The 12,475-nt window shown below is 37.3% G+C and overlaps 1 protein-coding gene across 1 annotated transcript; it reads left to right on the top strand.

The window, feature by feature from the left end:
- Positions 1-6: 6 nt before the first annotated feature.
- Positions 7-8,173, top strand: ACTR8 (actin related protein 8). The gene is made up of 13 exons (XM_010172895.2): positions 7-39; positions 243-413; positions 1,279-1,389; positions 1,649-1,753; positions 2,396-2,569; positions 3,213-3,306; positions 4,237-4,369; positions 4,694-4,847; positions 5,333-5,428; positions 5,970-6,110; positions 6,522-6,786; positions 7,088-7,251; positions 7,901-8,173. Exons 3-13 carry the CDS (start codon positions 1,318-1,320, stop codon positions 8,042-8,044), a joined length of 1,542 nt encoding a protein of 513 aa, XP_010171197.2. The 5' UTR covers positions 7-39; positions 243-413; positions 1,279-1,317; the 3' UTR covers positions 8,045-8,173.
- The last annotated feature ends 4,302 nt before the right edge of the window (positions 8,174-12,475 follow it).

Below are 12,475 nucleotides of genomic sequence, written 5' to 3'. Positions count from 1 at the left end.
CCCATCGTCCCCGCCGCCGTGCCCGAGTCCCTGCAGGAGGTGAGGCCCGGTCCGGGGAGCGGTGAGGAGCACAGCGACGGCTCCTCGGAGCGGCGTTCCCCTCCCGCTGCCCGGGCGGCTGCGCTCTGGAGGGGTGGGCTGGGCTCGGCCTTTTAAAGGCCCGGGCGCGGGGAGACGCCGGGGCGGCTGCCGGTTGGCGTGGGGCCAGCGGCTGAGTCCCGTGCGCGTTGTGGTGCTTTCAGCAAATACAGAGCAACTTCATCGTGGTGATACACCCGGGCTCGACGACTCTGCGCCTCGGGAGGGCCACGGACACGCTGCCCGTGGGCATTCCCCATGTCATCGCGCGGCGGCACAAGCAGCAGGGACAGGCGGCCTACAGGGACAGCTGGCTCCTCAGGGACGGGCTCAATGTAAGCGGCGTCCTCCCAACTTGCTAAAATGGATGTTTTAACTAGTTATTTCTATTGCATTTTTTGTTGTTGTGTAATGCCTTTCTTCCCCTCATGCATTATGTTTTTCCAGAGAGGAATATGTCTCAGGACAAACCTTTTTCCCCTTTTAATGTGCCACAGATGCCACTTTACTGAAATCAGTAGCTTTGCACCAGTCTAAGGGCTTCATTGGATTCGTTTGCAGTGAACTACATCTAATAAATTGTCTGGTTGAGTGCTGATTTGTACGCATTGATTTCTCTGTCCTGTGGTCTGATATCACACACGGTATTTGTATTTATGGAATGACAACCGTAGAACTAGAATCGGACTGCTCCTTTTGTAAATGCTTTTTTTTACAAGTTGGTTTGTAACTTCAATAGCATAACCAGTAATTTTAGTCCAGCCTGCTCAAAAAATACACGTTGTGATCTTATTCATACTTTGAATCTGTACAAAAGATCATTAATCAAATTTTAGTCTCTAATATTAAACCTCACCCTTAAATAATCGAGATCTATTTAAACATTTTTGCTCCTAGTTAATATTTCTGTAGTTAGATGATGTCCTGAGCTCATCACTCTGGAGGTGAAGTCCAGCAGCCATTACAATCAGTTAAAAGATTCAAGTTGATTTAGACAAATAGGTGTTGGTAACTGTAATATAAAAAAGAGTTTCTTTAGTAAAAGTATATGTTCATTTTACATTGTACAAGCCTTCTGTCCTTTCTACAGTCTATCAACTACAGTAATGATTTTATTGTTTAATAGTAGCTTCAGTATTACCAGTATACAAACTTGTAGTTTGGAAGTATTTATGTTGCATATTTGTGGGTTTTGTTTAGAAACCTGAAAGTACTGAGCAGAGACAAAATGGCCTTAAAATGGTGGACCAAGCAATATGGTCCAAAAAGATGTCAAATGGCGCAAGGCGTATACCAGTGTCACCTGATCAGGTAACTCATTCTTAAGATTTCATTAAATTGTTTATTCATACAGTCATTTGGTGTAATGCTATGTGTTAGTGGACAAGAATAGATATCCCTTATACAGCAAATAGGGATAGTGCTATTGTGTGCCCTAACTCTGAAGATCTGAGAAAGTTATGATTTAAAATGGTTTTTTAGGGGGGTGAGGGGGTTTTATTTTTCTTTCATGCATAAAATGTAACTGGTAAAATATTTATCAACAGCGTTTGTTTTGATTACGTTTCAGGCCAGGTCATACAACAGACAGATGAGGCCAGCTATTTTAGATCACAGCTCTGGGGCCAAGTGGACAAACACATCGAATCATCCTGAATTTTTGGTAGGAGAAGAGGTAAGATTCATTTTCCCGATTAAATGAGGCTTAGTATTACGTTTTAATGTAGCTATGTAATCAGTAGCAGTTTGCTATATGTTAGTATGTATTGAAAGGCATATAAATTTAGTCAGGCAATACATGAGAAGCTTTACTATGGACAAACTGAATGTTTATTATAAGTCAGTGAGACCAGACAGTTTCCTCTATTTGCCTGGCAAGTAACTTGGATTCTTTGCTGCTATAAATCAGTGTTTCTGCAGGGACTAGGTGAGGACTTTGCTCGTGTGGTATAATTCAGAGAAAAGGCAAGAAACTGATAAAAGGATCAGTAAGTGGAATCACTGCTGAGAAATTAGGTATTCATGAGCTTCAAAAAGTCTTTAATTATTCTAGTTATTAATTTGAGATAATGGAAAAATATACTGTATTGTCCACAAATATGAAAATACAAACAGCTTAAAATATTTAATGTCTTTTTCTATTTATTTTAATGCTTTAGAATCAAACCCCTCTAAAAAGAAATACATTGTATTGCTGTCACATCAGGTCTGAGAGCTGCTGTATATCTTGTTGTATCTGCTTCTGAAATAATTTTCTGGCATTTGTGACTAGTCTTTTGGGAAAAGCAATGCATAGAATATCATCTCTTATTTTCAGGCACTGTATGTTAATCCACTAGATTCTTACAATATACACTGGCCTATTAGAAGAGGTCAGTTGAATCTCCACACAGGACCTGGTGGATCCCTCACTGCCGTATTAGCAGACCTGGAAGTTATATGGTCACATGCAATACAAAAATATCTGGAAATACCACTGAAAGACTTAAAGGTGAGCTGTGATTTAGTAAATGTTACTAAAAAGAAAAGCAGCCTGCTGTTACTGGTAGCCTCTTACTTGGGGTTTTCTTAATGAATAAATTCTTTCTGCTGGTGAGCAAGGTTCCTAAGACTTCATTTAGAATTTTGTGCATGTCTTTAAGACAAAAGTTGTTAAGAGAACCTCTTCCAAGGAGGTTTGTAAATCCCATTATAGAAGTTTCATGGTCAGTCTGGGGTGGGTTTTTTTTTTCCTTTTCACTAAAAAGAAGGCAACTGAGGAATGTTTGGCTAATACTTGCATAAATTTATTCTCCTTGTGGAATAGGTGTGTTTCTCATATCTGATGTACTTTTAAACATATTAGTGACCTATAAACTCTTGGTACTTACTCTGAACTCATTTTTCAAATTATTAAAAATCTTTCCATTTTCCATAGAATCATAGAATGGTTTGGGTTGGAAGGGACCTTAAAGATCATCCAGTTCCAACCCCCCTGCCATGAGCAGGGACACCTTCCACTAGACCAGGTTGCTCAAAGCCTCATTCTTTTAATAACTTGTATACTACACTTTCTTCCTTAGCATTGGGTATTCAAGAATGAAAAGAGAAACTTAATTTGAGAGCTGGCTTTAATTTAATGTTCTTATCTTCAGTACTACAGATGCATTTTACTAATTCCAGACATCTATAATAAACAACACGTGAAAGAACTGGTGAATATGATCCTAATGAAGATGGGCTTCTCAGGTAAAACCATACATAAGCAAGCACTTAATGATTAATAGTGTAAAGATCTTTTTTTTTTTTTTTCCTTTAAGACACATTTTTGCACATCAATCCCAGTTTGGGTGGGATTAGCACCTTTCATCTTTTGCTATTCCTGTAACTGTCTCTTGTAATGAGACAAAATGGTTGGCTATCATTGAAACAAGTTTCTTGGTTTGCTATTAGGTATCCCAACCACGGGCTTCTCACTTCAGCCAAGATAAAAGTAGCAACAGTCTGATTTCTCAAGCATTTCTAAAATGCACAATGTTAACTCTACAAATTATTAAGATTCTTAGACTTCAAAGCAAAACTATATGATGTAAGGTGCTGCTACAGTCCTCTCTACAGGGTGATATAATAGAATGTTTCAGAACTGGCTTAAGTGCGTACACTAAATATAGAAGAGCAATAAAATAAAAACTAATTGTTAGCTTCTTCTGCATATTTATTTTTAGACTGAAAAACACTCTGATAAAAAAAAGGAAAGCAGACAGTAAAACTGGACTTTTTTATAATTACTTAAAGAGCATGTCTAAAATGCTAATGGTAATGATATTTGATTAAAACTAGAAAAAAAATGCTTTGTGTGCATCTGATAACCCAAGACCCTGCAGTACTGGTTAAAAAAAACAAGGAAAGTTTGGAGGCAGTATCTATAATCTTGCAAAAAATAAGAACATTTGAATATAGGCATTCACCCTGCTTTTAGCTTTCCTCAGGACTTAAAGGGCTTATCCAACAAAAAAATCTGTACTTCCCCCCTACCCCATCTTCAGTAAATATACAGACTTTCAGTATGGAGTCAGGCTATTAGTAGATTTTAAAAGACATTAAGATGTCCTTTAAATGTCAGCAACATGGCTCTGGAGCTTGGCATAAATTGGATATAATCTTTTCTCACACTGCTAGGCATTGTTGTACACCAAGAGTCTGTCTGTGCTACCTTTGGAAGCGGTTTAAGCAGCGCATGTATAGTAGATGTGGGAGATCAGAAGACAAGCGTTTGCTGTGTAGAAGATGGTGTTTCCCATCGCAACACAAGGTATCTGTAATATGCAGAATTATTATAAGCATGTACTTAGTTGCTTACCAAAGACTTGACTTTAAAAATAAGAAAAGTTTTCTAGAAATACAGGGATTTTTTTACTGTGAGCCATGTAACAGGGTCATCATGTTACAATATGAAACTTACAGATTTCTGACATCTCTAAAAGAAGAGGCAGAACTGATACTGTGCTCTGCAAATTATGTGGAGGTGGTGACTGCAGCATGTCTAAAATGTGGTTTGTATTCCTATGGATGCTACTGTAAAAGGCCAGTATTTCAGCATATTAATAAAATAATATTTTTCCTCTCTGTGCTTTAGGCTGTGCCTTGCATATGGAGGATCTGATGTGTCAAGGTGTTTTTATTGGCTTATGCAACGAGCAGGATTCCCATATAGAGACTGTCAGTTAACGAGTAAGTTGGATTGCCTGCTGCTTCAGCACTTAAAGGAGACATTCTGTCATCTAGACCAGGTGAGAAGGGAAAATGATATATTCTCCAACTAATTTTTTTTCCTTTACAGAATGCTACTCTAGGGAATCCTTTTGCGAGTCCACAATTGCTTGTAAATGGAATAAAATGTTATTCAGTAGAATACTGGCAAAGGCTGGAGAACCTTTAGACTTAAAGTATTTGTAACTTGTTTTATTTTTCTTCTAGTTGAAAGAATCTTAACTCTCAGAAAGGTAGTTTATTTGTTCTTACTATTGAAATAAGCTGATAGTACCTGAATATTTGCTGGTCTTCAGTTTTGTAAGATCTGCCAGTATGTCTCTTCTTTCTGCACAAACCCCCATTTTAGAGGCTTAGGCCTGTAGAAAGCTGTTTTGGCAGATTGTGCTACAAGAAAAAGAGTTCAAGAATAGGTAAATGAAATTCACAGTCTGAAGAGTATTGTTACCTTTTTTTGTTTCTTTTTATAAAATATACAAATTTTTTTACATTTTTTTGACCTCAGGATATTTCTGGATTGCAAGACCATGAGTTCCAGATTCGTCATCCAGATTCTCCAGCTTTATTATACCAGTTCCGATTAGGAGATGAAAAATTACAGGTGATTTTTTTTTTTTTTTTTTAATTACAAAAATTACATTCAGCATTTAGGCTCAGGGCCTCACTTTGTATTGGTCCACTGCTACTAAGTCCATATGATTTATGGATTGTTCTTAACATATGCTTGTTGATAGCTTTAAAATTAATTCCGATATGTATTAATGGGCCTAATGCGGCACTAGTAGATGCCCAAGACTTCCTAAATAGCTTCAACTAAAAATTATTATGAGTTATCCTTCAAAGGCAAGGAATGAAGGCTAATTTTGCAAGTTTTTCACCTCACCATTGAATTTTCTAATTTTGTAACCAACTGCATTTGAATACTTATTTATCATATAATGCCAGAATCTGTAAAGAAACCTATATGCCTGTAGAATTTCTTTATATTATACAAAGCTTTAGACTTTTACAAAAGGATTTCAAAAAATGTGTATTTCATTTTCAGTTGTGAAAAAGCTTTTTCATTTTTTATAGTAAATACCAAAAAAACAACTAAAAAGACCCCTATGTAGTAAAACCATGTCAAATCTCTCATCCTTCAGGCTCCAATGGCTCTGTTTTATCCAGCAACTTTTGGAATTGTTGGACAAAAAATGACTACTTTGCAACACAGGTCACAAGGTGATCCTGAGGATCCTCATGATGAACATTATCTGCTAGCCACACAAAGTAAGCAGGAGCAGGTGTGTGAATGCTCATTTTATTTTTCATTAAGTATTATTTAATTGAGGAATAAAAGCAGGACTCACTAGCTCATGTCAGAAAGCAAAGTTTGTTATGTGGGCCAGAAGCATTTAAAAAAAAAAATTTAGAGTAAGGAATTACAGATGTCTAGACAAGTCCTTAATTAGAACTGTTTATTTTCAGAGTCTAAGAGGGCTTCATATTATAGCCTTGATACATCTGATGGAGTTCAAAATAAAACCCTTACTTTGAAAGTGAGGATTAAAATGAAATAAAACAATGCTTAACCTTTCTGTACAAAAAGGTGACAAGAAGTATAATGGTGTTTAGTTAAATCTTCGTATTGTTCTGTAACCTGCTGAAGACCTTGTTGCATTTTTCATAGTTCAGCTTGTTTTCTCATTTTTAAGTCTGCAAAAGCTACAGCTGATAGAAAATCTATGTCGAAGCCTGGTGCGTTTGAGGGAGACTTGAGAGGCCAAGCCTCAGACATTTCAGAGAGGATCTACCCACAAGAAGTGGAACTAGGATCTTCCCAGAGTGATTGTATGATATCTGGAAATGATTCAGAGGAACCTTTAACTGCACACATGTCCAGGAAAACAGCTGTTTCTCAGTTTGAAGGCAAAGCCTTAGGCCTTGACAAAGCCATTCTTCATAGTATTGACTGCTGCGGTAAGAACTAAATTTGTACAAGTCTGTAAAATTTGAATGTCAGTTGGGATTTATGGTAGCTCCTATATTTTACCAGAGTAAAATGTCCCTAAGTTTTCATCATCTCTAGAGTAGCTACGCTGTTTCTTACAGTTACATCTTTGCTGAGGTTTCTTGAGCTAGATGGTTTGACTCTGCAAGGAACAGAGAAAGAATTTTAAAAGCAAGCACTGGTTTCTATCTAGTTTGACCTGCACTAAGTTCTTTATAATACAAATACATGCTTTATTAACTTTAAAAAATATGCATCCATTCATTTCAGCATCTGATGATACAAAAAAGAAGATGTACAGCTCCATCTTAGTAGTGGGAGGAGGCCTTATGTTTCATAAAGCTCAAGAGTTTCTTCAGCACCGAATTCTCAACAAAATGCCACCTTCTTTTAGAAGAGTCGTTGAAAATGTTGAAGTCATCACAAGACCTAAGGTATACTGTCAAGTGATAGCTAAATGGTTAACAAACTATGATTGGTTGAAATCTTCAAAAGATTAAAAAAATATATAGTATTTCAAAACCACAGATTAGTTGCATATCTGAGGAGATTCAGGAGAGCTTTCAGCTCATGACATAGCACTTTCCAATTATAGTTTGGAAGTTAAGAGTGTTACTAGTATTGATGACTGAAGGCCATACTCTTAAAGAAGCAGCTAGTACTGGCCCATGAAGTTAACCTGTCTGCTCAGCAAGAAATGGTGTAGAGGTGTTTTATTACTCTTAAGATGAAAGGAAGTATGACATTAAAAGAGCAATTTTCATGTGGCATTAATCAGGCAAAATTTGCAAAATCAAAACTTGAGTATTTTTCAGAGCCTGCATTGCTGAGGGCAGGATTTCCATGACATATCTAGAAGGCATCTCGGGGAAAAAAAAAAATGATATCTCTAAACACCTTAAATATTATTTCCGAATTTTTATCTCACTATTTTTCCTGAATAATTTTTAAAAACTTTGTTTCTCCTCTCCTCATTGCTAGAATTCTAAGTGGTGAATAGTATTCAAAAAAATTAGGATACAAGTTTTGAGAACTGTGCAAATTTACACCAGTGACTGTGTACAATCTGTGTTTTGAATTTAGGATATGGATCCCCGCTTAATTGCATGGAAAGGAGGCGCAGTTTTAGCCTGTCTCGATACAACTCAGGAGCTATGGATATATCAGCGAGAATGGCAGCGTTTTGGTGTCAGAATGTTACGAGAGCGAGCTGCATTTGTATGGTAATGAATATGTTTACACTGGAACATAATTAATTAACTTTCCCCAAATGTTCCCTTTTCCAGCACAGATGTATTGATCTTCTGCTGATATTTTTGTATTTTATTAAAACTATCTTCAACTGTGATTTTTCCAAGAGTGGTGCAAAAGGCTTCAGCATTGCTGTACTTCATCTTTTGAATCGCGTGTGTTGAATTCTGTGTACAGAGTATCACAGTCATCTCCAGATTCACTACATGTATATAGGTTATGTATATCAAAATTGCACAGCGTGGGAATTTGAGGTATAAAATGCTGATGCAGCAGATGTTAAGCCAAACTTCATTGCAGATACATGTACACAGCTGAATAGCTGAAGAGTGCAGGCTATGGGTTTAATGCCTTACTCTGATTCATGCTCTAATGTTACCAGGAGATGAAATTGTTATATAAGTGATCATCATGGAAAAAGTGAAATGGAGAACCCAAACTACAGTTGCTGTTGGTATTTTGCTTATATAATAAATTATATTATTGAGCGGAAGGACTTAAGAATTTGAAAGTGAAGTATTTTTTCCTGCCTGTTCTCACCATCAAAAGCTCTTGCTAGCTTTTCATTATCCATGGTAGTTATTCACTCTTTTCCCTATTTAAAAAATCTAATATAATAAACTCAAAAAAACTACCAGCATTTTTATATAGCCAGCACCAACCTCAATCCTGTAGTACAAGCACATGGACTTTTTCTCCCAACAAATAGTCCTTAGTTATAGAAGGGCTGTTTTTTATATTCTTAACATAAGAATTAGAGCTAGTGCATATATTTCTCTTTAAATCTGCTAGTCTAATATAATAAAACAGGGTGAGTATCTTAGTAGGAATTACAAGCAGGGTGCATTTCATGTTCGTGAAGCCTAATTAACTAGTTACTATATATTTTCTTATGTTTCCATGTTAGTTGATTAATCTCATTTTGAACAAAATATTGTTTAAAAACATTCTTAAAGATACCTAATATGGTCTCAAAAAGTAAAATAACATACTGTAACAGTGGAGCAGAGCTCTTCTGAAAGCAACCAGTTCTTTTAGACCATCTCCTCAGCATTTCCTGGCCAGCTCTGCTGATTTGACTTCAGGAGAAGCATATGCCTCCTGCTCTGCTAATACAGAAAGAGAATTTAGAGAACTATACTTTCAATTTATTATGATTTAACAGAAAATTACCTTCGGTTCCACTTTTTTTTTTTTTTTTCCAAGAATTACTTCATATTTTAGGGCTTATAAAGCAGTATTAAATATTCAAGCCCAAGACTGCTTCTTGTAAAATTAACTTCTCATTCTGTCTCTGTTTTACACAAGTTATATTTGGATTCCACAAACTTCCTGAGGGTTGAAAAGATTTCAGTTTAAAATTTTTAACAACTCTGTAAGTGATTAAGTGGATTTCTGCTATAACCATGCTTGTGATAGGCACCATACACCCTGCAGATGGCACCTTGTGACCTCAGAGTGTTTGTGCTTTTGAAAGGGCAAGTCAGAATTGTTAGTTCCAAGAAGGATCCCCTGCAGCTGTTTGAATTCAAGCACTGTTGCTTGAAAATGGAAGTGGTAAAAATATCTGGCCCATTAAACCTCCAACAAACTTAGAAACACTAATACTTAGTATTAATGGCACATCTGCATGCCCAAATCTGCAAGGAATTTTGTTTGGTCTACTAAAGGTACTTTTGTTCATGTCATAGTGTACCATCCAGTAACTAGACTAAGTTCATCATCTCTGAGAAACCCAAGAAAACTTCTCAATCCCATATTCACAGATTAAAATATGGCATTATTAACTAAATTAAACTGTAGAGAATTCTCAAAATTCCCATTTTAAGGCCATGAGTATGATATAGGGAAAGATTCAGAAGTAGGTCATGTATATACAAGTCAAGACTGATCATAGCTAACATATCCCCATCTGTCCATCACTCTATGGATTGCATACTTACCTGGTGTTGGGGCAGGGGGAAATAACATTTTTAATTTTAAATTTCAGTATCAGTATGAATAACAAAGCCATTCTTCTCCCATGCGCCCAGAAAAATCTCTACAAATCACAGAATGAAGACCCTGATGTTTAAACCCTTTCTTGTTTAGCTAGATGAAAACTATTTGTCTCAAGCTGCAGTGACTGATAAAAATCAGAAGATACGATATAAGCAGATAAAGTCATAATACTAGCGTAAGTTTGTAGTTCACATGTTTGTGAGATGCTTTCTGTACTGGTATATACATATCTCTTTCATTATACGTAAGGTAAAAACATTTATTGTAAGAAAAAACTAAGCCATACTTCTGAAAAGTATGCAACACGCATACTTTGCACAATGCAATAGCTCTTGGACTCGTGAACTAATCCCGTGTCTCTGGCAACACCATCACTTGCCCTTATTATATTTCATTAAGTTTTTCTCTGCCCAGCTCTCCAGCCTGTGTCCAGGTCTCGCTGGATGGCAGGAATATTAATGGTTTCCTAGATAACTAATAGTGCCACTTGTTCAACACGTTTGTTCAGGTTATAAACATAAGTAAGTTTATTCATACTTTCTAAACTTGCCATCTAATTCCCACTCTCTAATAGTTAAACTAATGTTAGCAGGGCAGCAGCTGGTATTGCTTACAGAAATCATCCATCTCTATTAAAATGCATCTCTTGAATTGCATGGTGACTGCCAGTGACACTTGTTTTTACATGCAGCTATTCCTATAAATATTTAACGAAAATGTGAAACATCAACTTCTGTTCTCAATTGAAATGCAAATTCAAGGATGCAAACATACTGCTAAGAGCAGAAGTTATCCATAATGCATTTAATGAAATGTGCTAACACGAAATTTTGAGTGTCTCTTTAAAAGGAGATTACGTTACAAAATTAAGGCAAGAATACTATTATATTTTATGTCTATACATACTTTTCATCATAAAGGATTTTAAAATGCTTTGAAGAAATATTTAGGTACTACAGCCATTTTGAGGTTTAATAGGTGACAAAAACAACCATTAACTGTACTTTGTGAAAGTGTTTATTATCCATTTTGTGGTAACAATGGAGAAAAAACAGTATTAACTGCTGTAGAAAAAAAAGGACACTGTTTATTTTGAAATTTACATGGTCACTGGAACAGTATTTAAGCAGTCTACCAAGAACAGCTTAGGGAACATACTAATTAATATTTAAGCCCGAAGTACAAATGAAGAATTGAGGGAGAGACATTGAGCAACTTTCTGAAAGGGAGACTTGCTCAACATCAGAGTTCAAATGTTTGTAGAAACAAACCCTAAAGTTCACGTTTCCCACTGTATCCCTATTTGTTAGATTAAGAAGTCCAAACTCTTCCTCCAATCCTCAATAAATTCCTTAGTGAATTAGGAAGCTGTAAAGAAAATATTCTCAGTCCTCATCTGAAGGCAACTTTGTGCCCTGTCAGCCAAGAGGGCCAACCGTGTCCTAGGGTGCATCAAGCACTGCATTGCAAGCTGGTCAAGGGAGGTGATCGTCCCGCTCTACTCTGCACTGGTGCAGCCTCACCTCCAGTACAGTTTTGGGTGCCACAGGATAAAAAGGATCTAAAGCTACTGGAGAGCATCCAGAGGAGGCCACAAAATTGGTGCAGGGCTTAAAGGGGAAGCCATATGAGGAGAGGCTGAAGTCGCTTGGATTATACAGCCTGGAGGAGACTGAAAGATCTCATCATGGTCTAAAACTTCCTCACAAGGGGAAGAGGAGGGACAGATGAAGATTTCTCTCTGGTGACCAATGATAGGACCAGGGGAAATGGCAGGAGGATGTGCCAGAGCAAATTTAGGTTGGCCATGAGGAAAAGGTTCTTCAGGCAGAGAGTGGTGGAGCACTGGAACAGGCTCCCCAGGGAGGTGCTCATGGCACCAAGCCTGACAAGCATTTGGCCAAGGCCCTCAGACACATGGTCTGAATCTTGTGATTGTCCTGTGCAGGGACAGGAGTTGGACTCAATGATCCTTGCGGATGCCTTCCAACTCACAACAATCAATGATTCTATGATTCAGTGAGCAACCAGTAACATACAGGTCCATGCTATACATGGTCACTGTGCCCAGTGACAAGATTCAAATAATTAGGCACAGAAGCTTAAATTTTGTATGATCAGATCAGCAACACAACACACACATATCTAATATTTGTTGGAGCCTTCACCATTATACTTACTCTGGTCACGCAAAGGCATTTTTTTAGCGTGTCTCATGGAAATTTCTTACAGAATGCCCTATTAAAAACAGACATATTTTTCCTCTACTGTCAACTATTCACTCCCTTCCAAACCAACCTGTTCTCCTGGAAATACGCATTACACGGGTAAGGATGGCAGTTAAAGCCTTGAAGCGCGAACTCCAGCTAAACTTAAAAACGCAGCCCCCGAGCGCTGGCTGCGTCC

This window comes from Antrostomus carolinensis, unplaced genomic scaffold (genome assembly GCF_000700745.2).
Source record: "Antrostomus carolinensis isolate BGI_N321 unplaced genomic scaffold, ASM70074v2 scaffold48277, whole genome shotgun sequence".
NCBI classification, from domain to species: Eukaryota; Metazoa; Chordata; class Aves; order Caprimulgiformes; family Caprimulgidae; genus Antrostomus; species Antrostomus carolinensis.
The sequence above is the reverse complement of the archived record's forward strand: the minus strand, read 5'-3'. Positions and strand labels throughout refer to the sequence as shown.

Bases quoted from the DNA above. Each gene is read 5' to 3' on its own strand.
- ACTR8 (XM_010172895.2), top strand. From the start codon at position 1,318: ATGGTGGACCAAGCAATATGGTCCAAAAAGATGTCAAATGGCGCAAGG. The intron at 3,307-4,236 runs GTAAAACCATAC...TCACACTGCTAG, and splicing joins AATGAAGATGGGCTTCTCAG to GCATTGTTGTACACCAAGAG. The intron at 4,848-5,332 runs GTGAGAAGGGAA...TTTTGACCTCAG, and splicing joins CATTCTGTCATCTAGACCAG to GATATTTCTGGATTGCAAGA.